We start from the raw sequence: 27,676 nt of genomic DNA, 5'->3' as shown, positions 1-27,676 counted from the left end.
GCAGTTGTTTTCTGCCTTCAGCTCTGGACACTGTTGCTGTCAGGGCAGAGGTGGTGCTTCACCCCTTCCTTTCAGAGGTGTCACATTCTTAGGCTCCACCTCATGCTTTCCAGAAAGGACAACTCCTTGCAGTCAGTTGGAGGGGGGTGGAGGACAGGTGAATGCAAGGCTGGAGAGCAGGAGATCCTGTACCCTTTGATGCCAATACCAGCTTGGTCTTGAACAAGTCACCTGCCTTACCTTCCTTACATGAAGGCAGATTATAATAAGAGACTCCTCATTTCTCAGGGCAAAGCAAGGACTAGCATAATGCATAAATCGAGTGCCCCAATCTGGTCATGTTCTGTGACACCACTCCAGCTTCACTGACCTCAGGCTGTTTCCTCTTAATCTCACACGGAAATAAAAAAAAGCATTACAGCCTTTTAAGACAGAGTCACAGTCAAAAGCCACGTTGCTACAGGGATACACCTTTGGTGTTCTTACCGAGGCGTGAGGGAACTGGATTGTCTACTCTGACTCCCAAAGAACATTCAACACCACCACCAAACACCCTCAAAAAGATGGAGCCATCACAAGGACTAACTGGGAAGGACTTTTTAAAATCAAAATGACTAAGAAAAATAAATCACTTATATTGATTTTATTTTAGAAACATCCAAAAATAGGGTGGTTTGTTTTTTTTAACAAAAGCTCTGGTTCACAATACTAATCTTCATGTAACAGTGCTCAAGAAAGTTTTCTAAAATACACATTCACCCTTGAAAAAGGAGTTTCAAAGCAGTAAAATTCTTACCTGCTGTACCTCGTTTTAGATGCAGCACTGTTACAGATAGATAGATACCTGTTGCTGGTGTTTCTTTCCCTCCAGACAACTAATTCTTTAGGACCCTCAAAGAGAAACCATGCAAGCTAGAAGTTTAAGCTGGTTTTTTGTTTCTAGGAAGATAATAGAGAAAGTGTTCCAGAAACGGTCTTTTGCTGATATTTCACAGTGAAAAAAGAAAGCTAATGGAGCAACCATGAGAAATTCTGCAGCCATTCCTGGAGGTAGTTAGGGCAATGTTGTTAAGATTTTGGTTTCTGTACTTACTTATTTTGAACCTAAAAGATGTCAGGAAACACTGCTTATGCTTTTTGGATGTTTTGATCTTAAAGCTGTTCACCTTTACAAATCTGAAAGATCTTGACTTTGGACCTAAATGTACGTCTCGCTATGGAGAGCAGAAAACATGAGTCTGATACCAAGAGGCTATGGGGCGTGGTTAAGTGTGGCACTAAAACAGAGCAGGGCTTGCTACACAATTTATGCTAAACCAGGTTGTGCTTAGCTTGGAGAGTGATAAAGGGAGATTGCAACCAGGTGATGAGTCTGATGTAAAACTAGGCTGTGCAGGTACACAATAATCCTTCCAAGGCCCTGCTCAGAACAAAGCTTCCTGTCGCTGAACTGCTGTCTGTCATACCAGCCAGTCTGGATTTCCTTCTAATAAAGAATTTCTCCCTACTAAAGATGACTATAAGCACATTGCACTGTCAGTATCTGCACTGTCTTTGAGCATCTTCTCAAGGTACTTACTAGTTTACAGCTCACACAGCAAGCTACACACACAGCTAAGCCCCTGCTCATGGGCTTTTCTGAGACATTCAGGGAAACCTCTGACCACACGCTGTGTTTGTCTACATGTAGCAGCGCAGACAATTTTGGTTTGTGATGGAAGGAGAACGGGCTTAACAGACCAATTGTACAAATGCAAACCAGCCTTGAAGGGATTCAAATATAAGGTACAAACAAGCAGCCTTTGAGAGGAGGGCTGTCCTACTTTGAACGTGTACATTAAGGGAAAACTAAATAAACGTGTCTGTGCTTGACCACACACCTCAAAGCAAAGGCTTTCCTCAGCGCTGAAAATACAATACCAGTAATCCCATCAGTATTGGCCTTAAAAGACTCAGAAGCTCAACAATAAAACTGGAAAAGCAACAGAAATTAGACAGGGCATAAGCTCAGATGTCGCTCTCAGTCCAGGAGTTTTCCTACCCCTCTCCCTTGGGACTGGTCAATGCAAACTTTCAACTGTTCTTTCAGATGGAGATCTAGTACTTGGCATCTCCAAAGGCGTCACCAGGCTCATCTCCCACTTCCAGACATGGAGAATATTGTCATAGAAAGAACAAGTTGCTACAATGCTCATTTCTTTCGGGCTGTCTAGAGACCTGGTTGAATCACCGCTTCTGTCCAGGCCCATTCCGTTGGGTCTCTTAGCTCCTGAGTCAGAACCCCTGTTTGACTCAGGATCTCCCCCTCGGTCAGGACCCCCAGCCAAATCTAAACTCCCCTTTAAATCAGGGCCCCTAACCAGGTCAGGATCCCCAGACAGCTTAGGACCCCCCTCTGCTTTGAGCGGCAAGGCAGGGCCTTCAATCTCCTCATCTAGTATGACATCAAAAGTAGCTGTAGGAGACTCATATATTATCTTCAGGTTTTGGACCTGCAAATTCAGTCTCTCGTCACCTTCCTCTGACCTTCCCACAAGCTCCTCCAAAGACAGCCACGCAGCAGCAGAGTCCTGTGTTGCAGTCAAGGAATCCCTCGGACAGAGCCTTGACCAGTCAGCCCCGTAGGCCAAGGAATTGTGCAAGACATAGGATGACAGGATGATACATTCCTCCATGTTTTCCGCTTTAAAAAAAAAAAAAAAAAAAAGCAGAAATCAAGTTGTGAAATGGTTTGTTGCAGACTGATCAGAAGCCATTCTGGCATTGGCTATGTCCTACAGGAAGAGTTCCCTGGTTATTGCCACCTTCACAACATGGTTAAGCATTCTAGGAGAAATGAGGTACTGCCTCTCCTGGCAATTTTTCAGCCACCTCTCATTAGCTTTGATTTTCCATGGTTCGGTAAGCAGACAGGAGAAGAGGGTTTAATGGGCATGAGGTGTAAGAGCCTCGTTATTCAAAATACCTAAAAAGGGTCAAGAAAGACAAGACAGATCACAGCAATCCCCACTGAGCCATAAATACAGCTGGTGAGATTGCCAGACCAGGTTCTGGTTATAAATAAATTACAGATGTGTTCTTCCCATGAGCCTTCAGAGTCAAATGCTTACTCTGATATTAAATGGACATCAAGTTCCTCCCTTCCCTACACAGGAGAAATGTTACCCTCATTTCACAAGCTGTGGGTCTGCCCAAGGCCTGGAGAAACCCAGGAAGGCAACCATTTTATGCAAGATTGTATTTGTAATGTAAATGCAAACAGCTTTTAATCATGTAAATACCTTCTGATTCACATGGGGAGCTTGTTCATGTTACTCTAGATTAACCGGACTGCACAGCACTTCCTTTCTGAGGCAATAACCAATTCATCACAGGTCAGTAACTTCTGCTGACAGTAAAGCACCATCTGACACTCAGAAGAACCTCTTTGAACCATCAAGATGAATACAAACCAGAATGGTCATGTCAACAGGTAATGCCTTCACACCAAAACAGGCTTTCTTCCCATGAAGAGAAGTTACGAGAGATTTACACATAAATAATGACAGCGCCTTTGCACAACCTATCAGGCCAAGAGTGAGGATAAGCCTGGGAAAGCTGGCAGAGTTACCTCAAGTTGGAATAAAAGTCTACGGCTATTAACAACATCTAGATCTTTCTAGCTAGCTCAGAGCTGGAGTTCCCCCATTAATCTGGAGGTAGGAAAGGAGAGCAGCAGAGGAACACAAGAACATCTCTGTTCCTCTGAACACTCACCTATGCTTCCGCGGCAGTCAAGAATTTTGAATCCACTCTGCATGCAGGCTGCTAACAGCACAAAATCACAGGTTGGGTGCCACTTCAACCTCCAAACTCCACCTTCAACGTGGGTGTCTGCCAGCGGCTGCTTTATGTTCCTGGTGTCCCACAACAGCACATGCTCGTCATAGCTGGAGACATATTACAAATAAATATGCAGGCAAGCAGCAAAGCTGATTCAGTGCAACAAGTACAGAAGAAAATTTGGAAAGATCACATGCTCTTCACCACACTGAATGTCTGAAGAGACTGCACCTTGAGCAGCAGTAGCAGCACATTCAAAATAACAGAGGAGGCTGGTCACACTAGTGAAGAGCAGCTAGAAGGGATTTACCTGCCAGTAGCCAGAAGATTCTCGCGGTGGGGACTGCACTGAATGCTGCACACTCCCATTGAGTGTCTGCAAAAGAGGAACATACAGCAGAGGGAAGAGACAGCAATGTATGATTTGAGAAGGGATTCTTCCTTGAATTTCAAGGATTTAGGGTCCACATTACTGCATCAAGGTGTCTCAGGAAAGGAGAGTAAGGTAAACTCAAATTTTAGTCCAGTGAAACACACAAGCAGAGTTCCATCTACACAGTCCAACAGGGCAAAACAACTTTTTTCTTCCTCCCTTTCCAGGGCAAAACTTCTACTCACACAGTCTCTTAGCACAAATACTTCCTAGTAATATTTGCACCATAAACTGCTGTTCAGAGCCTGTACGAATTTCAGCAAAACAACTTCATTCCCAGGAGACGTTATTCCCAACATTAATATTTCCATAGCAATAATCCCCAGTGTATTTTAAGGTTACATATAAAATTTCACTGGAGAGCTGTGTATATTGTTTTCATCATATTCTAAAAGATAGGTTATGCCATCAGAAAAAAGAGATTACTTCAAATGAGTGAACAGTGGAGAACAAAGTATTTCCTAAAAAACATTCCATAATAAGATATCCAAATTTAACACACACACAAATTCCCAAAATAGAAGTGTAAATCAGGATCCTTCTTTTAGAAAGAAGCTACCACCATCTTCATGGTGGAAGTGAGCAGTTGGTTTATTATGTTGAAGGACATGAAGAAGAAAGTTTCAACCTGAAGTTGTTCTGATGAAAAAAACTAACAGATGTCTCCATTTCCCAAGGGAGGCAGAAACAGGACTCCACTGTCACTGCACATTTCTGAATTCCATGGCTTGGGAAGGGACACTGTAGCACCATATGTTCATACACAATAGCTGTAGGGTCCAGCTGCAGACACAGCTTGCTTACCTCCTGCTGGTGAAGACAGGAGCCTCTGGACTACACCTGGTGTCCCAGCCCTTCAGCAGGCTGTCGTCTCCTCCTGCACAAAGACAAAACATTGTTACCCTAAGCACCATCCAAATGACCGCTGCAGGGCACTGAGGCAACACAGTTAACACCAGGCTGATGCTTTTCAGCCGTAGGATCTCACAGCATTTAACGGACATGCCAAACATTTGAGGCTCACAGTACTCATCACCACAGAAGAGAGATACATTAACAATACCCTCACTTTGCCAAGCAAAAAAAATTAGAAGATAAAAAGACTGGACTCTAGAAGCTCTCTGGCTCTCTTCTGCACACTGCAAGAGATTATAATCTTTTTTAGCAATAGCCAGCTGAACTACAGTTTAAAAGGCACAGCTTCTCCTAATTAACTCTAACCACTTCCCACAATCAAGAAGCCTTTTCCCCCTAACAGAGGCCCCAACTCTTTCAAGAGGTGTGATGCAAGCAGCATACCCAACCCTGGAAAGTAAAATCCCAAGGAACACATATCCCTAACAAGGTCCCCCCTCCCCAACACCCCCAGATGAGATTCCCAGGCCTTACAGACCTGAATACACAATATCAGTATCCCAGTAATTAAAAGCAGCAATCCAGGCCTCAAATTTGTGAGCTTCCCACTGGTTCAGGACATGCACAGAAGGAGCAGATTCATCTATGGAGAAAAGATTCAGCTTCCCCTCTGAATCGCTGCTGATTACTCTCAAAGGACATCCACTATGGTGGAATACAGAGAAAACATTAGAAATTACTGAAACTTGTGTCCTAAGAAGTTGTTACAGTAAAAAATGGCAGCCAAAGCATAGACAGATAACGTAACATAATACTATATATGTTTGATTCAACTAAACATTGATAGAAACTGGTAGTACAGTGGAAGGAATGCACACATTTATACAGTTCTTTTCAGCTTCAGCCCATCCCATCTTAAAATCATCTACATCAATGATCCCCATTCCCTGATCTCACAGGGGGAGCAAACCGCTCACACTCACGTGAAAGAAAACCAGCCTTGGGTCTTTCTTTCTCCTACATGCAGAACGTGCCTTCTCACATGCTTGATATTACATCAATAAACAAATTCCATGTGAAGACAGATTTTTTTCTACTCCAAGTCAGACTGACAAGGACCTCTTAGAGTCTCTTTGCTCTTCCAGAGTATGAAGAAATTCCCTGCTATCACTGACATCTGAAGTGCTGGCTGATCCTGACCTTTCCTGCTCTCTTCCTGTGGCACAGTACAGTTGCAGTTTCTGGACACAATGTACTTGGAGCACTGGCAAAAGTTCTACAGCTCACAGTCCACAGATTTTCTGACATTCCCTGACATGAACTAGGTACTTTCTGTTTGGTTATCTGCAATTGTAGGTACTGATTTGGTGGCTCGGGGCTTCTTTCCATTTCTACACTGTATGCTAGTTACTTAACCATACTGAATCTCCCAAATTTCCACAGAAGAGATATGGGGTCACCCCCTTCCTACAGAGTTGTGAAGGCTGCACATTCAGCTTCTACATGGCGTTATTTATCTCTCAAGTGACAACAGTGACAGGCTTTAAAGGGACTTTACGTCATGGCAATGATCATTTATCTTTAAAGGCAGAGACAAGGGGAAGAAGGAATGTAAGGAAGAAGAAAGTAGAACAAGGAATTCTACTTATTCATTAAACAGCATGCACAGAAACAGCTTTAATTAGCAAAAGCTACTAAATATTTGCCCTACAGCATTAAGCATATGACTGCCTGATCCCCTCAGTTTCCACTCTCACACCAAAGGCACCACTTTCTGGTTTGTACTTAACTTACAGAAAATATATAACCTACCTCTTTCAAGGTACAGGTAATTCATGTTATTTCATGCAGTAATGCCATTTGTGAAATCAAATGTATGAGCATTTGAGAGAGGAAGGAGCCACTTCCAAACCAATTCTCTCCCGTTTCTCACTAACCCACGTTTAAACTTCCTACAAGTGCTATTATTAGCAGTTCTTAAGCAGAAATTCACACTAAAATTTCAGCCATTCTAAAAGCAGAGTTGGAACCAGTGGATCCATCTGCATCCCATTCTGATCTTTCCTTTTAGCAAGGGGAACAGAAGACATGTCCCTGGCTCACCTGCCGCCATTCACCATAGCACAACCTCAGATTTGTTGTTGGTTTAGTCTCTGTTACAGTGGCCACAGTATGTCTTCTTGTTCCCCTGTCACCCTTGCTCTGGAAATAGTAACTTCTAGAGAAGGTGCAGGGAGACAACTGGGACCAAGAAAGTCTTAAGTTACTTCACAAAAAGCCGCCAAATGTTCATTCATCAAAGTCCTCAGCTTATGCCTGGAAGCTGTCACACGCACAATGACCTCCAGTACCAGCCTTTATCTCTCCATCCTCACCATTGCTCTCGTCCTGTGGACCAGTCTAAAGACAAGGCCAGACGCTGTGCACCGAGATCAACCCGGAAGCATGGCTCCAACATGCAGCTGTTCTTCTACTAGAAAGAAAAGGTGTGGGTTAAGACTGGGGAGAGAGCAGGTATACAACACCACTTTTACCACTTACTCCTACAGCAGGTGTTTCCCAGAGACTGATGAGCATATTAGGGTCCCACACTACAGAAGAGATGAAACATCCCACAGCAACATACAATTGCTTAGTACTAGCTGAAGGGCAAACATATGCATACACAGGATTGTCACGCTTCTGCCACCCATCTCCCACTAAATCCACCTTAAACTTCACTTCCTCTCACCAGGTGATGAAGTGCAGAAAAAGTGATGACCTAATTGTTGAATTCCCTTACAGACTGGCTTCTGCTTTCTTTGCTTTGTGGGAATGGTTCTACTGAATACACCCTTCTCTCACCAAAGGAAAGAAACCTCTCTCCAGAAGTCTTCCCTGTTTTTAACAACTTTGCATCTTCTGCTGTCTTTACCAGTTAGTCCATATTTATTCTCAAGTGACAGTTTCCAGGGTTTGCTTCTGGTCCCCTCATGCCTCTCATCTCCCACACTCTGCAGGTGGGTAAAGCCCAGCCAGTTTCTCTGGTGCCATGAACAAATTTGTGGGATTTATGAGAAACGTTATCAGAGGACAAAAGAAAAAGTGTTTAAAAAGCCAGGTATACTGAGAAAGCCAGGAAAACCATACAGCTTTCCTACATGTCTCTGAACACTGCTAGTAATCCAGAGATGTATTAAATCTGGGTTAAACACAGCTTCAACAGCAGCAGGTGTTACAGCCACCTACCTCGCTGCCAGTCAGGTGGCAAAACTCCACGGCGCCTGTTGAGTTTGCAATGCCAACCATGGGATGTTCTGCAACGGGAATGTGGCACCTAAAAGATCAAGTTAAGCAAGTCTTCAATGCCCACCTTTCTTGTATTTAAGGAGGAGAGCAAAGTCATAACTTTTATTCCAGGACGCACAAGGAGAAGGTACTCGACCAAAAAAATCTTATGAAGAAAACCTAAGGCTCCTCGAGTTCCCAAAAACCTGCCTGGAGGGGATTGTGTATAGGGGAAATCTACTATATATTATTAAATAAACAAAAGATGTCCACAGTCACTGACAAATATTCATAAATAACCAGAAAAGCATAACAGAAATGAGCACAGCCTTTGCGCACTGGAACAAACTGGAGGATGCTTCCCTCCAAGAAGCATGGGGCAGTTTAGTTAGTAAATATTACTGTTGCTGCCATACCAACAGCTAAAACAGGATCCCAGAGGGGCAGACCACACTATTGTGAGCTCCAAGCCTCGACAGGCCAGCATTACCATTTGATGTCCAGGATGGCAGCAGTGTCAATCCTCTGGATTTCCGTCAGCGGGATGTAAGGTTGCTCCTCATTGTAGTGATACAGGTAGAGGCGCCCAGTCCGGTCACAAGCCCCATTGCTTCCTCGGGAGTCAGTCTACACCAAAAATTGGAAAGAAAAGAGTAGGCTTAGCAGCAATGCTACCTCCCCCAGACCTCTCCCCACCCGAGATCTTGCCGGGAGCGGCCGGCAGCAGCAGGGCAGACGGCTCCGGCTTCAAGAGGCCCTCCCTTGAGGGATTCAAGCTGCCACAGCTCCCTCAGAGGCAGCCACACTCACCGGCAGGGCCCACTCAGCCCCACACGGTGGCTGCGGCCACCTCAAGCCAACCCAGCTGCGACGAGGCACGGCCCCACAGCGTGGGGACTGACAGGACCGGGTCCGGGCGCAGGGCTGAGGCAGCCGGGGGGGGCACCCGAGGCGGCGCTGAGGCGACCGGTGGCGGCTGAGCTGGCCCGCGAAGGGCAGGAAGCCACCCCCGGGCCCGACTGAGGCGGCCGAGGAGACCACCGGGCCCGGGCGAGGTGGCCCGCGAAGGGCGGGAAAGACCCGCCGGGCCCGGCCGCGGTGGCTGAGGCGGCCGGAAGGGGGGGGGGGGGAAGCGAGCCCCGCTGCGGCGCCGGGCGGTCGGGCTCACCGCGGCGGGCGGTCGGAGGTGGTAGGTGCCGCAGGCCAGGATGCTGTGCCAGCCCTCCACCGGGCACCACTCTACTGCGTCCGCGCTGAACTCCGTGTCCACCACCTGCAGCGTCCGCGTCCGGCACGGCGCCGCCATCTCAGGGCGGGCTCATCCTGCGCGGGGCGGCGGGACGGCTCCGGGGACGCCGCGCCGCCGCGCAGCGGAACCGCCGCGCGTCTGCTTCCCGGTCAGGGGCGGGCCGGGCCGGGCCCGGCTCGGCCCGGCCCGGCCCGGGCTCCGCCGGCGGTGCTGCCCCCGCCCGGCCCCGCCGAGCCCGGCCGCTCCCCGGGCTGCGCCGCTGCCCAGCCTGGAAGAGGAGCCCGGCGGCCCAAGCCGGGCTTGCTGGCACAGGCAGCTCGAGAAGGTGCCGAGCTTCGTTCTTAACCGCCCTCGGATGAGGGTTTTTCCTTTAACTCGTCCAAGCTCCTTCCAGGCAGTCTTCTAGCACCCACCACGTCCCGAGGAAAGGGCTCTGCAGCTCAAACGGGTGGCAGGTGAAGGACTGCTGCTCAGTTTTAACCAGCAGCTGCTCATTAGAGAGAAAATCGGCATCAGTATTCCCTTGGCATCCTCCCTCTGCCACTCTTAAAGACCTTCCTCATATCCCTGTCACTCAGCCCTCTTCCAGAGTAGACGTGGTTGATGTAGCTGTGCCTTCGCAGAAGCTGTTCTGGACCACGGAGGGATCCCGTTCCCTGCCCTGAGCAGTCCCCTTTCCTCCCAGTCCTTTCCAAGACGGGAGGGTGAGAACTGCGCACTCGGGACGCAGCACACAGCCCATTTATGCCGTGGAGCTGGTCTCTGCTCTCCCCTCCTTTCCTTGAGCCTGGTGTGCTGCTGTTCCCTAAGCAGAAATTTCTGCACGATTGTTTCACAACCAAAATGTCTCATTGCCGAATGAAACTAGTCAGCGAAGGGCTCATCTTCTGATGTTTTCCCACAAGCAACACTATGTTTATTGACACCAAATTCCATCTACCAGTCTGTCTCATAAGATCCTCCTGCAATTCTTCACTCAGCCTTATATTATTATTACACTGAATAACCTCACCAGTGGATGTTATCACCTTCCCAATTCATTACTTCTTCCCAATTATTTCACATATTGGCTAGCCAACTGTTGACTTCCCTCCACCCCCAAAAAAACTCCAACTCTTCCATTTTTTGTATTTTAAACTGTTGTTTGTCCATGTGTTGACATCCCCCCTTTTCCCATAGCAGCTTTTCTTCCTTAAGCACCTTGAGCAAAGTCATGATCAAGTGCATTTTGGAACTTCAAGCAGACTACCAACAAAATCCCTTTTATCCCCTGCTTGTTGATGCCATTAGAACAATTCCAATAGTTTTGAAGCATGACATCCCTGTACAAAAACTGTATTGACTCTTCCCCAAAATTTACCCACTGATGCTGCATCATAGCATCTATCAATTTGTTAAGTGCAAGTGCTGCGTTCACCTGGCTGTAGTTTGCCACATCTGCCCTGAGACTCATTTCAGAAGCTGTTGTCACATTTGCCATGGGTACTGAGGGAGGGATTACTATCCCAGCTCATAGCTAGGTTTATTCATCCCTGAGCTCCCTTAGAAGCCATAGGTGGCACCGTCCTGGCAACTTGTTACTGCTCATTTCATCTGAACTTTAATCTCTCCTAAAAGCACTTCAGTTCTAAACAGATTCTCTGTTGAGCTCCCCATGTGGAAGTATTCCTGTATGAACCCCCCTAGCTCTTTCACAGCAAACAACTCTTCCCCCCCCCCGCTGGGACTTTATCCTCAGGTCAGACCTTCCTTTTACTGTGCATCACATCTGCTGACTCTGGCAGTCTCCCTGCTCCTGATTTTTTCAAATTTGTGCCAGTTTTATGACTTGAATGTTCTTCATATTCCATTTTCCTTTGCATGATTTTGGGGTTTGTTTTTTTCTGTTTGCTTTTTTTCACATTTCACCTGCCAAATCTTATTCTTTCATCTTTTACATTTGGACACAAGTTCAGTTCATAAAGGATTTTCTCTTACTCTACAAGCAACCCACACAGTGCTGTTTAATCACACCAACCTCTTTTCATCCTCTCAAACCTGTTTTGATGGGTGGTAAATACTTGCTCCTGTCCCAAATGTGGTGTCTTACACTGTCTCCATGCCACCTGCAAGCATTTAAGTCTCCTAGCTGTCCCTTTTACCTTCACCAGTTTCATTTAAAATTAAATCGCCACCACAGAGGAAAACTTGGAAGTATAATCTTGTGGGTGCGTTAAAGGCTCAAATATCATTAAGCCTTGTTTCAGTCCACAGGTGAATGAGGGGTGTGTACAGAGAGTACTCCATGCTTCAGAGAACCAAGGAATAAAAGATACAGATGCAGTTCTTTTTACCTGGAGGAAGCATCTTAGATGAAGATTATCTCCATCAGGGTAAGTCCCTGAAATGGCAGCTCATTTACCAGTACTGAACAGGCCTCCTTCCAAGGTAAGTGACCATGTACTCTAACCCTGTGCTTTTTAAATACTTGCCCATATGAGGATATCCATGTCGGCCTGGTTTCTTGAAGAGGGGAAAGAAGGTCCTTTATGAGCCTCATCCTCTGAAAAACCATATTGGCTATATGAAGTGGAGCTGCCATGTTCAAGTGTAACTGGTTCCTTTGTGACACACCTTACAAAAAGGGAAGATCTCTGTAAATTACAAAGATCTTCTGCCAGAATTGTTGATCACACAACTTCCCACACCAATCAGGAAAAACTGTTCTGCAGGCAGTGACATGGTTACTGCAGTCCCCAGGACCTTTTTAAGAGTCAAAATCCCTGTAGCCAATTCCCTCCTCTGGTACAAGGTTACACACTGAAATTGGAACCTGTGTTATTTCACCAAGCCCTTTTGGGATGTCCAGGCAACTTGCTACTTTTCATTCAGTTGATGGTCTGACAGACCTCTGACATAGTGGGCATCTTCCCTCCCTGCCTGCTTCACCCCATCCTCCCATCCCCCTCCCTTCCACATTCACTGGGATCAAGATTGCCCTAAGCACCCACCACCCTAGTTTTGCAGACTCTTTAGCTTGAGTCTTACCCTTCCTTCATTCCCTTCATCTGCTGCTCAAGAGCAATCTACCTGTTGCCCCATCAGGACTTCATCTGCAGTCTATCTTTGTCCTCGTTTCTTATTGCAGCAACATTACAAACATTAGGACTAACCATTTTCCCTGCTCAGTGCTGCAGAAGTGTTTAAACGCTCTAAGACTGCACTTCAGTTTGCTAAACATGATTACTGATAACACAATGGAAAACTGGCATGACAAATAGCAGCCTTTTAAAAAGGCAAGAAGAAAAAAAACCAGTCAGTACTTCTGCCCTTCTCAATCGATTACCTCAAATACAAAAAATACTCCTTATGTCCCATTTTACATTCATCAAAAACTGTGCCGTTCATTTAAAGCAAATAATTGAATGTTTCCTTACAAAAAAAAAAAATCACCCATTACAGGAAAATTTGATTAGGTCCTGCTTGACTTCTTCATACTTAAGGGCATTTTAGGCTGCCTAAACAGAAAGTTACAGTATATCCATGAATTGAGTTGCAACTTGACAATGTGCCTACCAAGTGAACTTCCAGCAGGAAGCTTCCGAAGTTCTTTGTTATTTCCTAAGATGCTTCAAGCTAAAGTATGAAAACCCACCCAAATACTAATAATTAAGAACTTCCTGTGCAGATATTTGAAATGTAATATAATATTGGAAGTCCACAGCAGTTCAATTTTTCTGACAGATTGAATACAAGCAAGACCAACATTGCAACATGAAGTGGCAAAGTGAATCCTGATTGAAAAATTAAAATTCTTCACAGCTTTTACCAAAAAAAAAATTAAATACCTATTTCACTAAGCACTTTGAGAAAGGCTCTGCATTAAGCATTCAGCAGCTCACATTCTTCTACTGTGAAGCAAGGCTAACACCTGACACTAAATTATCCATTTAGTTCTTCAGGAAACTCAGTTGATATTCCTTATATTTCTAAGGCAAAAATGAAAAAGAAAAAACTTTCAGATTATGTATGACAAAATGTCTGAAAAGAAAAACAGGCGTGTACTCTGCAAGTCAAATCCTCCTCCCATATTATTTTTACTCATTACTACATTAAAAAAAATCAAAAAGTGATTCTTGGATTGATGGCATCTCTTTAAAAAAAAGAATAAATAACTCAAATTACCAAATATTAGATCATTTAAACATATCTGCACGTCACTATAGTATTTGCTATGCTTACGGGGGAAGCCACGAGGGCAACCACATCCACACACAGCTGACTACCTGAGCTTCCCTACAACTACTTTATATACAAAGGTTTCATAACAAGGCGGCTAATCCAGCCTTCTAAAAATACTGGTTGCTTAAAGCACAATCTCCAGCAGCCCTTCTCTGAAGGCAGTGACATGCTATAGCTTGCCTGTATGCACAGATCCCAGATGGTCCCCTACACCCCACTCCAGTTTCTGGTGCATTGGTTCCTACTGAGTAGGTATTTCCAACATCCAAGTGTGACTGTGCTCTGAAAGCAGCTGGAAGGGAATGGGAGAAAGCTAGAGAGTAGTAGACAATGATTCATTCCAACCTTTACTTTGTTTGCACCCCCACCCCCACCCCCCCCTTTTTTTTTTTTTAAATATAACCTCCATGCAGAGTTCTCCAGAGTACCTGCTGATGTTGGAGCCTGCCTTCCGGCCTTGGCACTGCCACAGATACTTCTAGCCACATGGGAGGAAAAGCTTTTGCTACATGACTTTTTTTTTTTTTTTTTTTAAACTTTTAGGCCAACAACGTGTTCTCATCTGAACATTACAGTTAATGAGTCCTATCAAGAATTTCTAACAAAAACTGTACATGAGTTTACAAACGTATTAACATATAAATAACGAGAAGCTTCCTGCCTGGAGCCTCCACAGTAGTCTTTTTGCTTGAGAATATAATACTGGAAGGGTAGACCCAATCCCTTTCCACAGCACCAGTCAGAGCTGGCTTAGTTCAGTCAGCCGTTCTGCTCAAGCATCACAGGGTTTTTCTTCTTCAGTGCCTCTGGCTTCAATAAGCAGTCTGTCATTACTGTGCAAAAGCAAGAGTCCAATGCCTTTGAGAAGGAATCCTGCTGCTAAGAGGCCTGTGCCACCCAGTCATCGTTCTGGTCCGAGCTCTTGCTGGAAGGTCCGTTTCTTCTCCCGACAGTGTTTCTTGTGAGCAGGCCAGTCTTTTTGCTGGCATTGTGACCCACAGTACCTTGCTACCTGGCATCGGCCACAAATATTGAATTCACGTAACTAGGAAGAACACAAGACAGCGTTAGTGAGCCTGTTCAGTACTAAGGAGCACCCCTACATCATTTCCCAAGTAGGTCTGCATCCATCGCAAACATGACCATCCCACCATGACTGTCAGAGGGGTAAAAGACTTTTGAAGCGATTGCATTTGTTTGATTTCACAGCTGGTCTTGCAGAATGGGCTTAAGAGACAAAATATTTGAGTGCTTTACATTTGTTCTCACAGTGCTACCTTTTTGTCCACTTAAGTTCTGTTTTCAACTACAAACATCTTAAATTCAGAAATGATTAGGAGGGCTGCACAAGCTCAGCCATTGCCAAACCTACAGTTATCCAGGAAGCTTTCGTATGCAGACCCAAATAAAAGGCAAAGCTCACCCTTTTTCAAATAGAGGGCATTTAAGACAATTCTTGCTAACGTTCCCTTTCGCAAAGAAAAAAGTGAAACACAAAGATTTTAGCCTACTCGGCATTTGTTATCACAAGAAAAGCCCTTCTTATTCATAGATAAGGACATCTGTCTGACAAAGAGGCACAGCACTTGGACATCTAATTCTCTGCCATTCTCTCACTATATATATTGCTTCGTTTCATCTACCTACAGCGAAGGACTAGAACTAGCTTTCCTCCCAGTTCTCCCCTGAATAAAGGCCACTCACATTCACCCTCTTCTCATGAAAGGTTAAGCATGTTATTTTTTTATTTCACTACTGCCCAAAACCTCTTACAATCTTTCTCTTGTCTTATACAGCTGCTTGGTCATTCCAGCTCTGGGTCCCAAGAGGAATGTGTCCACCTGTCTTTTCGTACACTCTGCAGAAATCACACTCCTCCCAGTAAACCGCTAGGTCATTTACTGTTCCAATCCAAAATTACATTCTCTCAAACAGAAAATTATCATAGTGATTCATGCCAAAGAAAACCCAAGTTAAAAAGAATTATTGCTTTTAGCAACTGAATGGCACACTTAAAACTTTACATTTTAAGAAACAAATCCCTGGACACACACGGTAGCCTTAGTCATTACATGCTTACTTTCAACTCTTTTGAACACACCTGTTTTTCAATCATTGTGCATGGGGGGTAGTGACATTCATAATATGTGCATGAGTTCTCTTCCTCCTCCACAACATCCCCATTAGCGTTGTAATATCGTGTTACATTCAGTACAGGAAACTGCTCTTCTATAGGATCTGTAGGAAGCTGTTGGATTGCCAGCCAATACAGACTTTGTTCCCTGTAAAAAACAGGTACAGATTTGGTCCATAAATTCATAATAAGCATACAGGGAAACCGATTCCAAATTAATTAATAAAGTAAGTAGGGTTAACATTGTATTTAGCCTGTTAAGCCTCAGACTACACATACACATCTATTGGATATTTTTAGCATTATTTTAGCCTAAATGAAAAAACCATAAGAAAGTATCTATCAAGAAACACTTCTATCAAGCAAAATTATTTCTGTGTAAATGGCTTGAAGTTTGTTTCTTGTTCTTGAAGTCCCAGAATCATTGGAAGCATCACTGTAGCATCATTGCCACTCACTACATCTTCTCAAAATCAGTTTAATAAGCTCTGAACATCCCTATCTTATGGGTGCTTCAAGTGTTTCAAGAGAAGCGTCCAGTGTGATGTTAAGTCTACAGGTCTCCCACCAAAAATGAACATGCCTTCGTTACATCATAGATTAACGAAATCCATCCTGGCATTAACAGTTTGATGTGCTTTGAGTAGCATTAGCGCAACATGGCATGTAGGAAGTTCCCACAACCTACTAGTGAAAAGGCAATGGAAGCTGATCCCAGGAACTCATTTGGTTTCAACCCAAATACACGATTACAAGTGTAAGCATTTTGCAGCTGCTGACTTCTACAGATTGTGTTAAAATTTTGGTGCCTGAGGACGAGAGCCACAAGCCAGTAAAATCTGCAGACTTAATTCAGCATGCCCAGATGCCATCACTCAAGTGGAAGGGAATGCAGGCTTCCCGTTTCACTGCGGTGACAACATCTGGCACAGCAGGATGCTACATAAGAATACCATGGGGCTAGATGGCCCCTTCACAGCTACCATGTGCAGTGAGTATTAACTCTGTTCCCCAGGTGAGGAAGCTAAGACTCATAGTGATGTGTCAGTAGCCCAAGGTCAAATAAAAAAAGGCTCTGCCAAGAAGAAAATCACTAAAGGAAGGAGACAACAATTTACTATATTCTCAATTTTTTTTGATGGCAACCCCCTGCCAAATATTGACGTACCTTTGTTTACTAGAGATTTCTTCAGCTTTGGGTTTCCACCCCCAAGGAACTAGGCGCAGATTGTCTAGGCGGTTGTCCACTGTCACCGAATTCAGATGTACCACCTGAAATCCAGGAGCAATCCCTCCCCGGTGTCTCTCCCTGGATGAGACAAAAACAGCTTGTAGGTCAGTGGTGAACAAGACTCCATAGCTAAAAAGCAAAGAATCACACTAATTCCAGAAGAAACGCTGCAGCCTGCTGTCTGGTGTCACTGAACAGTCGCAGTAAAACTTGGGTTGCCAACAGAGTACAGTGGCTACTGCAGAATATCAACTCTGAGAAGGAAGAGACTTGTTCTAGGATGTTATTTTCATAATAAAAGAGTTGAATCAAAAGACAACCATGGTATATTATAATTGTAAGCATATTGCAAAGAAAGTTCCAGAGACTACTAGTGCAGTTACTGCAAGAGCATCTATGCAATTATTGTGTTCCACAGAGCAGACTTGAAAGGTGTCAATACTGCTTTATTTTTTTAATGGGAAATTCTATCCAGCACATTTATGCAAGTTTGGCACAGGTGTGAAGTCACAGAGTTTGTTAGGTATGAAGAAATGTCTCTTAACAAGCAACAGGACAGAGGTTTCACCAACTATGCAAATGCTTTTTAGACTCTAATTGTGCATAAGACAAAGTCTGCAATGACTCCACAATTGACCAAGAGACATCTGAAAGTTGCTCAAAACCAAAGGAGGACTATTAGCAAGGATGGCTGCACATTAAGTCCTGTTGCAATTCTTCCCTGTTGCCTTCTAACAGTTTTAATTTCCCATTCCACCTTCTTTTTATCTCTCCTTTCTCTGTTTCAAGAAGTATCAAGTTCGCTGTCAAGCACCCTTATGCCTGGACAAGTTTCTGTACCACTTCTTGCAGGAATCCCTTTCTCACCTGAAAAGTAAGGCTTGGACAGAAATTGTGTCTTGGTACATTTGCTACACCGTGATTAATTTCACAGCATGGAGAGAACATACTGGCAGCAACCAAGGACAATGTAAAACTGACAGCGCTATCTGAGGGTTACCCAGCATATCCTTCTAGGAGACCATTCCAACAGCTACTTACAACTTTACCCAAGTCTAGTTTGCATGCTGCTTCCTGCTCAGCATTTACTGAATATTTCAATTTAAATGGCTCATCCAATTTTGAAGAGATACGATTTTCCCAAGTTAAAAAATTCCCAATTCCCCCTCCCCCCCTTTAAAAAGCTCTACCATTTTCCAGCAAAACAGGAAAATTTATTTAGATGTGACTGACAATGAAAAATGTAGTCTTTTGTCAAAATCCATCCAGATACAGTTACATTATATACCTTGGGGGAAAGGAAAACACTTGCAATTCACATATGCCCCAAAACTTCCTAGAATTTAATGAGTAAAATTCCCTTGGAGACACTACACGCAGCACTCACACACAGCCCATGCTCTAGTTCATAGGCAAAGCAATTCTTCCTGTACCAGCAGCCCTGCACGAGAACAGAGCTTAGGGAGTCTTTTGGGCCTCCACAGAACAGGGGGAAGCTCTCCCCTTTGAAGGTAAAAAGAATAAAATCCTTCTTTGGGGGAAGGAAGAAAAAAACAAAAAACACACACACACAAGCAAACACACACACACAAGCAAACACACACACACAAGCAAACACACACACACAAGCAAACAAACTATGGAAAGGAGTCTGCTGAAAGGGGCCCTAAAGGAAGAAAAGCTACTTTTGAGTTGTTGAAGGCTACCAGAGGGTCTGGCAAAGGAAATCAGGAACCGTGAGGGCTACAAGTGGGAACCCAGGAGGCACACGGACACAAAAGGATGAAGGTGAACATCACAGACAGACACAGAGACAGGGAAGGAGTTAAGGTTCTTAGACTGAGACTAGGACAAAGCGCCAACAAGAGAGATGGGATAGATATGAACGAGGAATCTGGTAGGAGGAGACAGAAGTTCAGAGCAAGAGCAAACTGTGCAGGAGGGGAAAGGGAGGAGGGGAGTCTAAGACCAAGTTAAGAAATATTTCTTAAATGGATTAGATAATGAGAGTTTAAGAAAGGTTGGAGTTGGGGAAGAGAGAGAATTACAAGAGATTGCTCATGACACCAGGAAGTCACAGCAGAGTAGCACATGCCTACCCCTGCTCCTACGAAGTCTAGCTCTGCACCCACAACCCCCATAAGCAAATATGGGTAAAATTTACTAGCACAGTGAACCTGTCTTCCTCACTTTGTAAAAACCCACATTCGTCTACATTGCTGTCGGTTTTTCTGTTACCTCAAGTGACAAAGGTCTTAAAGTAAGCATGGAAATTGGGGCTGGCTAATGACCAGTGAAAGCGTTAATAGTACCACTCGACTGAGATGCCAGAATTACTATTGGCAAATTCAGGATGGTCCCTTTTCTCCATACACCTCAAGCAACCTTTGAATGCACAAGCACGCACTACTCCTCTCCCTAGACCTACGCTTCAAAAGTGCGCAGCATGGACCATCTCCAGAAGTGAATCAGAAATGTGCAGTGAAGGACAGGTTTCATGGAAGAAACAGCCTTGCTAATGCAGCCAACTCTCCTGCAGAGCTGTAGCTTCTACCTCTACCACCACACCTGAGCTCATGCAAGATGCCAGGCAAAACACTGAAACCAAAATTTTTCAGAGAATTAACTGGATACTGTTCTTTTTTTATTTTAGCAGCTAACTTGAGAAGTAAGGCCCATAATAAGCACCAAGCACAGACAACAGCAATTCAAGTCAACAGGAGCCATAACTGAGTAGATTATAGGCAGTATGATAAGTGCTCAAAAAAAAAAAAAAAAATGGAAATTGGGTCTTATGTCTTTTTGAACACACAGTTAGTGACTTATGACTAATCTCCTGATGCTGCTGTTCCCCAGGGAACATCACTACACCCAGCCAAAATACAGCAAGCTGGGATTTCTATACAGGGAACAGGGCGAGAAGACAACAGACTTATTCTGCAGGTCCCTAGCCAGAGACATTCAAATCCTGCTTTGGAGGAGCTAAGAGTCCATCCTGAAAACACAGCAAGCACAAGAGAGGCTGCATGAAGTTCTTCCAGAAAGAATATCTGCAGCAGATGTGGGTATTTTTCAGATCTTGGTTCCCATTTAGTACCGCAGTTCACTATCTGCAGAGGTCAGAAAGAGGGCTTTGGGGGAAGAGTGGGAGAAGGTCCCTGTCATTGCCGCAGCTTTGGTAGCTACCAGCTTCCTATTTTGAGGGCTGTACTACGTGAACAATGATACCTGCTTAACAAAATTAAAAAAAACCAAAAAAATTAAAACATTTTAAAATCTGCTTTACTGGAAACAGTATCCAACACATGCCTACTCACTTCATCTTAAACCAGAAGCACACAGTCAGGTTGGTTTTTTCAGAGTGCACTGATTTTTTGGAGTATGTTTGAGGGAGAACAGTTAAGTTACACTCCTGCACCTGCAGTAATTCAAGTTCTTTGCTTTTAATTCACCCAAGAAGTAAGGCTGGCACTGGAAAGAGTAATGACTGCTACTGCCCATCTCCTGTCTTTCAAAGGCTCCAAAACCTTCAGGACCTGCCACTAAAATACATTTCTGTTTTGTTTTCAAAGCAGTCCCCAGTGCAGGTAAGTAAAACTGAACAACGTGCCTATTCTTTTTAGGAGGAGCAGTAACTACATAGCACCTGTAGCCAAGAGACTTTCTAAAGATGTTAAGAAACTCAGTCACAAAGGTATACTAACCTGCATTGTGTTAGCTTGTAATTAAAGATCACAGCAAAATTTACACCCTCAAAGGGATCAAACTGAATTTACAGAAACAGCTGAAATTTTCTAGTCGAAGAATTTGACTTTGCAATTTCAGAACCGCAGCTCTGCTTGCCTGACAGTTTACGCCCTGCCTTTGTGACTTTCAAAAATCCCTATTACACACACAATCTCAGAATTTTTAACACCAGTGCATGCTAGAGTGACACAATTTGAATTACGTAACTGAGTATGTTAGAATTATTTCCTAATTTAAGTAAAATGAACGAGAAGAGGCAAGGACTGGGCTGTGTAATAAGCAAACAGCTGGACTGTCATCATCTACACAGCCTTCAACAGTCAGCTGGAATAATTTTAAGGTGCTGTTTAGTGCTACTTACAGGTGACAATTATTACTGTATGAGGTTCACAGTTAGTAGCTCACAGTGATTTACCCCACATACTGTAGCCGACTTTGTAATAATTTTCAAAGTTATATGTGCAACAAGATTAAACATTAACAGATGCAGGTTAAAATCCATATTTAATGAGCAGATTGTAAATAATAATAATAGTCTCTGATATTCTTCCTGTCTCCCTCCTCTTCTACAGGGACTAAGTTTGGGGAATAAGAAGTAACCTGGAACAATAAAGAAAGCAGAGCTATATCTTGGGCACTATGACTTCTAAGTATAGTTTATGGAACTGAACAGAAAACATGCTTAATTTCTTGAAAAAGGCTTTTAAAAGAAATAACAGTTCTCTTCAGCATACCCCGTCTTTTCTACAAACCCATGAACATATCTAGAGAGAGCAATGTATTAGTTCACCAGATGAACTAATTTCTCACAAGCAAGCAAGTTGGCCTCTGAATCTAAACTGGCAGCTACAAAGGATATCAAGCAATGATTCTTAGAATATGGAAAATAAGATGTAGCAGCTGATATGAAGCATCATCAGCATCACTTCAGGCAGCTTTCCAGAAGGCCAAACAAAAAAAACCCCCAAAGTTTTAAGTTACGAGAGGTTCTATCTCTCTCCAGTGCTCTGCCAGTTCTCACTGGTGCCAATAAGACATACCTGACTACCACAGGACAAAAAAAAAAAACAAAACCCAAAAAAACTCAAAAGGTTAGTCTTCACCTGTTAAATGGAGCTAGTTCCCGGTTCCCCCACCTCTGAACTGAATGAAGTTTTAGTAGCATTTCTCAGATTTAAAGTCTCTACTAGAATATTCCTCACCTATCACTGTTTTCCCTGGGAATAACTTTTTTACAGGGACTCAGCTGTTTGAAGGCTCAGTGCAAAACCAAACCGTAGTAAGATCTATGGGCACCCCCTGTGCTGGGTTTCCAAGCGAGTGTAGCTGCAAGCCACCTGAGAACTTAAAATACTACAAGCAGAGCAATAAACAACACACAAGTTGCTGGCAGCAAACTCCACCTTTAAGTGAACCCTTAAAGTTTTAGCTCTCCTTACGATACCTACCAAAGCAGCTCATGCAGCAGACGGCCAGATCCCCTTCCACGATTTTTGTCAAAAGCGTAAGCAAATATTTTAGCACCATTTCCATCAGCATCTACCTCCATCCGAGCCTAGAGAAAAAGGGAAAGGCTGTGAGAACATCCAACACCGAGTAGCAGACCACATGTTCCATTGGGATACAGGAAGGGCCCAACACTTAACACTTGTCTCCTAGAGGTCACTTGACCTTAATGGAATTTGAGTTGTTTCAAGCCTCCAAGGGGAGCCAACCAGCTCTGCTATCGTCATTTACGAAGATGGAAAAGGGAAGAAAGGAGGCTGTGCACAGCAGGAGTCCCGCTTGGACAAAGAACAGCAACAATCCAGTTGTGAGCCCGTAGGGCCAGGATCCATTCTCCACTCTGGCGCAGATTTTCTGTACAGCCATCAGCAAGCCACCAAGGCTTTGTTCTCAATGTTGCTTTATACCAATCTAATTAGGGGTTGCTAGTGAAAGGAGTGGTCCTGCCGTCTTTTCTCCACTCCATAACTTTGTGCTGGCGCTAATGCTCGCAAACTGTACTAAGGACGAGACAAATTTAGGATACTCGCAGTGTACTACCATGCTCAGTGACAGCACACACTTACAGTGAGCTACCACAGAGGAGGAATGGGCAAACACAGTGTTTTCTGGTAGCAGCATTGCCACAGCACTTAAAACTCCTAAGAGCAGCTCTGAAGTACCCGCTGTGCTACAGGCACCAAGCAAAAGACGGTCCCTCCTCCAAAAAAACCTTAGTTTTAGATTTTGTAATCAAGAACTCTCTCACTTGCAAAGCCGTGGTAGTAATACCCTCTTTCAGTGGATGTTAAGAGAAAACATTTTTCCTGGTCCCATAATAAGTTACAATAAAAGAAGTTTTTCTCATCTAAGACAGAGTGCAGAGTGAAAATTTTTAAAGTTTCCCAAACCAAATAAGGGAAGACAAATTGTTGGTTCTCAAAAGGTATACAGATAAAAAGCTGAAAACAAAAAACTGTATAATAAATTAGTTGGGTTTAAAGTAACACTCATCTAAAACGAAAAAGCAGAACCCTTCCTGCTGGAAAGCATTCACACTGGCATTTCGATAATTTCAAGCTCCCCCCTCCACCAAAGCAGGAAAATCAGGGGGCAAAACGCTTCCATAAGCGGTTCTATTTAAGCGTGTTGCACAGAAAGCAACCCCCCCCCCCAAAAAAACCCCACCACCACCAAAACCCAAAAAACCACCCAACCAAAACCCCTTTCAGCAACAGATCGCCAGTACCTGCCCCCCCCACCCCGGGGAACCCTGCAAACCGGCCCCCGGCGAAGCCCCCGCGGGATCCGCTGGTCCCAGAGGCGACGGCAAATGGGCCCCGGCGCCCGCGGGGGGGTGGGGGACGGGGGGCGACGGCCGGTTCCCGGGGTACAGCGAAGGGGACCGGGTATCGCCGGTGAAGAAACGTGCAAAACACGCGCGGAGCAGCGGCAGAGGGCGGGCAGCACGGGCGGGACGGGGGGCAGCGAGAGGCGGCACCGGGGGGACGGGGGGAACCGGGCCCGGGGAGGTTGGGGGGTGGGGTGGAGGGGTGCACCGGCGGGGGAGAAGGGGGCAGGGGGCGCGGCCCCTCACCTCGAAGGAGTAGCTCTCCACCAGCGGGATGTCCTGCTCGTCGATCAGCGTGTACTTGGTCTGAAACGCACCGCCGCCGGACCCCGTCAGCGCGGCCGCCGGCCCCGGCCCGGCCCGGCCCGGCCCTCCCCTCCCGGCGGCACCGGCCGGACTGCCCGCGCCTCCCGCCCCCCGCGCCGGCCACGGCGGCAGCGCGGCCCGTCAGCACCGCTCCCGCCCGGGCCCCGACCCCGAACCCCGCCGCCCCCCCAGCTCCGCCCGGCGCGGCCGAGCCCGGCCCGCAGCGCCCGGCCGCGCCCCCCCCGGCGCCCTCAGGCCGCGGCCGCGGCCGCGCTCACCTTGCCGGCCACCCGGCCGAGCCGCACGATCCCCAGCTTGAAGTCGGTCATGGCGGGGCCGGCCCGGGCCGGGGTCGGGGTCGGGGTCGCCGCCGCCCGCGCTCGCCCCTCGCAGCCCGCCAGCGGGAGTCGCCGCCGCTGCCACGCGCCGCCGCCTCGCGCACACCCGGGGCGGGAGGGGGGGTGAGGGGCGGGGGAAGGGGGGGGGCGGGGCGCCGCACCACCTCCCACCCGTCGCCGCCCGGCCAATAGCGCCCCGCGCCGCCGGCGCGTCGCTCCTACTACGCCGCCGGGTCGTCCAATCGGCGGCGCGGCGCGGCGCGGGGTCACGTGGGGAAGGGGTGGCGGGGATGGGGGGGAGGTGGGGCGGGCGGCCGCGCGCGGGCGCGGGCTCGGGAGCGGGCTCCGGGCGGGAGAGGGAGGCCCGGGCGGTGACGTCACGTTCGCGGGAAGCTTTGTGCCGCCAACACTGGAGAGCGCGAGCGGTGGGGGCAGGGCTTAAAGGCGCCGCTCGTGCCCGCCGCCCGCCTCCCTCCCGGCCTCGGAGGGGCCGCCCCGGGCCGGGGCCCAGCCCCAGCCCCAGCCCCAGCCCCAGGCCGCCGCGTTTCCCCTCAGCGGCCGGCCCCCGGGGGCGGCTCAGGCCCCTCCGCAGCCCCCGGCCTTCCTCCTCCTCCTCCGCCGCCGCCGGCAGGCAAGCGCTGCTCGGTGCCCGGCGGCACGTGGCGACCCGCAGCCGCTCGGGCGGTGGGATGTTGGGGCAGAGAGCGCGAAAACGGCCGGGAGGGGAAACGCCGACTCCGGGGCAAAACGTGCCCCCGTGGGTGTCCGGCGGGGACACGACGTGAAGCATCGCTCGTCCGTGAAGAAGGAACGTAGCGCTTGTCCGTTCTTGCCAAGCGCGATAAGCGCCGCTGACGCCTCCCCGGGCACCCCAGCCGCGGCTGCGCCCGCTGGGACGGGCGCCCCTGCCAAAACCCACGCAGGGCGCGGGGAAGGAAGGGGCCCGGAGCAAGAGCCGGGCTCGACCCGTCGTTGCAGCGAGGGGGCTCCGGGGACGTTTTGTCCTTGGGGAGTTTGGTTCGCCCGCGGTCCTCACGGTGAGCAGGATGAGTGTGCTGTTACCTATTTCCACGATCTAATTGCGACCAACATCTAAATGACAATAAAAATCTCCAGCACCAAAAAGTTAATCCTTACTTCACAAAAGTCAGGGAAAGGGATTTGCAGAGCTTTCCCTCCCAGAGACTCTGCGGCCAGAGCTGAGCACGTCAAGGCAGATGTGTCAAGAACGGCTGTGTTTTCCTGATGGATGTCAGCTTCTGCAGAGCAACAACGCTTGAAAGATGTAACAGAGGGAATTCAAAGTGCAAATACATGGATAAAGCAGGCAAGGAGGGCTGATAAAGAAGCGTTCTCTATATAAAGTCATAAACCTCTGGGGCAGGATAGGAAAACTCTGGCTTGAAGAACATAAACACCAAGGAAGGTGGGCTTAAACCAGTGCTAGGAGCATCTAAATGAGACAAATGTTAAATCTAAAGATGAATCTTGGAAAACTTTTCTGAGTCTTTCAGCCCTGCGATGGAGCAGTCCCACAGAAGAGAGGTACGCCTTAAGGCTATAATGATGGACCAGGGAAATTAAACACACGAAGCTATTTGGAGCAGCCCATCATTAGCAGGTCTGCAAGTGCTGCTCCCCACAGTTTTGGCGCCAGCCTGACCTCTTTTGTGACAATGGCCAACCAGACAGGTGAACCTTTGCAACAGGATAGGCAAAAATCATTGTGTTCAATGAAAAAGCCAAACAAGTCATTGAATTTGAAACAAAAAATACCTACGTGGTAAAAAGAATGATTTGCTTTTTAAAGAATTTGTAAGGGAAAAAATATATACATTCTCTAATAAAAGTAAATTGTTAAGTGGAAAGGAACATGCAGTGAATTAATGGATGTGCACATTGGTTTATCAGGGGGAGGACTTCATTTCTGATGGTTGTGGGTTTTGATGATTGTGGCTATACATCTGAAAGAGAAAAAACCAACAAGAGCCCATGGTACCGCTGTTGCCAACAGTTGGGTGTTTGGTGTTCAGCACACAGGGCCTTCACTTGGGCTGGAAAGAGCTCTGGTTCCCCACGGCACTGCTTTTTCACGTGGGTTGGAGGCACACTGAGCAGAAATTGGGGGTTTCTTATTCTGTGGATGGGGAGAAGAGATTGTCTGAGCCAGGGAAAAAATTCAGAGCGGTGCTGCTGATGCCAACATGCTTTGAGGTTTGCCTGGGGGTGGTTAATGGGACCCCAGGCATGGGTCATGGTGCCCAAACTTGCCGTGCCCTGGCTGGCGAAGGCAACCAGCCCTAGCTGCGGTGGGAGACCTGGAGGAACACAGCCCTCACAAAATGCTGCTGTGAGGTCACCCCGCGGTGAAGGGCTCCCCATGGTAGCAGTTTACTGTCAGCCCTTCCAGCACTGGGGGTTATTTCAGGCTGTGCATGGGCATGTGAGGGCATTGCAGCAATTTGGGTTCATGATTTCAGCCTGGGGGATTCTCTGCATCTTCCTTCCCCCCAAAAGCCCCACAAGGTTTGTGGGATTACCTTCATTTTGGAAGTTTGCTGTTGGTACTGCTTGCATTTAGCCCCTGCAGGGACACCAGCTTGCCTGACTCCTAGGAAAAGCAATGAAGCACTGAGTGCTGCTCTGCTCGGATGCCCACAGTGGTGAGCCATGGGCATGTGCCGCCCAAGCCTGATTTCCAGCCAGGGCTTCTGCCTGCAGCTCCTCCAGAAAGCAGGCTCCTCCCTGCCTTTACGCCAGAAAAAGCTTCCTTTCCTATTTGGGCCTTTTTTCCCCTCTTTTGACACCCTTTGTACTTCTCATGTCACCCACTTGCTGTGGTTCCCAGCCCTTGCAGACGTTGCAGAAGGGTACGGTGTTCCCAAGGCCACCGTTTGTGGCAGGAGGCAATGGATGGAGACCACCACCCCTCCCTTTGCAAAGAGCAGGGTATCTCCCCAGCACTGTGGTCTTCTGCTAGAGAGTGGCCACGGAATCAAATTCCTGCTCGTGGGGACAGATGGGCTCAGCAGCCAGCCAAGCACCATGGCATCAGGCTGGGCGGTAGCAAGAGCCGGGGTACAGCCCCGATGGCACAGCCACACTCCACCTGCCTCCCGCCACACCGGGCAATCCAGCCGGGTTCAGACACAGCAGAAGAGCTCCATTAGTGAGCAGTTCACACCCCACTGTGCTGCTCATGAGCTCACATGGGAACCGCACCCCCATGAGCACCCA

At 46.8% G+C, this 27,676-nt stretch overlaps 2 protein-coding genes across 3 annotated transcripts; both read right to left on the bottom strand.

Annotated features, from left to right (window-relative positions):
* Positions 1-628: 628 nt before the first annotated feature.
* On the bottom strand, positions 629-9,797 carry DPH7 (diphthamide biosynthesis 7). Of its 2 annotated transcripts, none has more exons than XM_069772125.1 (9): positions 9,546-9,797; positions 8,868-9,004; positions 8,339-8,426; positions 7,486-7,580; positions 5,649-5,815; positions 5,060-5,132; positions 4,133-4,198; positions 3,757-3,929; positions 629-2,683 (listed from the first exon to the last, which is right to left on the bottom strand). In XM_069772125.1, exons 1-9 carry the CDS (start codon positions 9,681-9,683, stop codon positions 2,061-2,063), a joined length of 1,560 nt encoding a protein of 519 aa, XP_069628226.1. In that variant the 5' UTR covers positions 9,684-9,797; the 3' UTR covers positions 629-2,060. The 2 variants fall into 2 exon arrangements, with proteins under 2 accessions (XP_069628226.1, XP_069628227.1); XM_069772126.1 differs by having other exon boundaries at positions 9,651-9,791.
* A 3,491-nt stretch (positions 9,798-13,288) lies between these two features.
* ZMYND19 (zinc finger MYND-type containing 19) lies at positions 13,289-24,572 on the bottom strand. The gene is made up of 6 exons (XM_069772127.1): positions 24,380-24,572; positions 24,042-24,101; positions 22,408-22,514; positions 17,150-17,290; positions 15,949-16,129; positions 13,289-14,892 (listed from the first exon to the last, which is right to left on the bottom strand). The coding sequence occupies exons 1-6, from the start codon at positions 24,428-24,430 to the stop codon at positions 14,749-14,751; spliced, it is 684 nt and encodes a 227-aa protein (XP_069628228.1). The 5' UTR covers positions 24,431-24,572; the 3' UTR covers positions 13,289-14,748.
* Positions 24,573-27,676: the final 3,104 nt, after the last annotated feature.

Source organism: Haliaeetus albicilla, chromosome 26, assembly GCF_947461875.1.
Source record: "Haliaeetus albicilla chromosome 26, bHalAlb1.1, whole genome shotgun sequence".
NCBI lineage: Eukaryota > Metazoa > Chordata > Aves > Accipitriformes > Accipitridae > Haliaeetus > Haliaeetus albicilla.
Note: the sequence above shows the minus strand (reverse complement) of the source record. Positions and strands in the feature narration are given on the sequence as shown.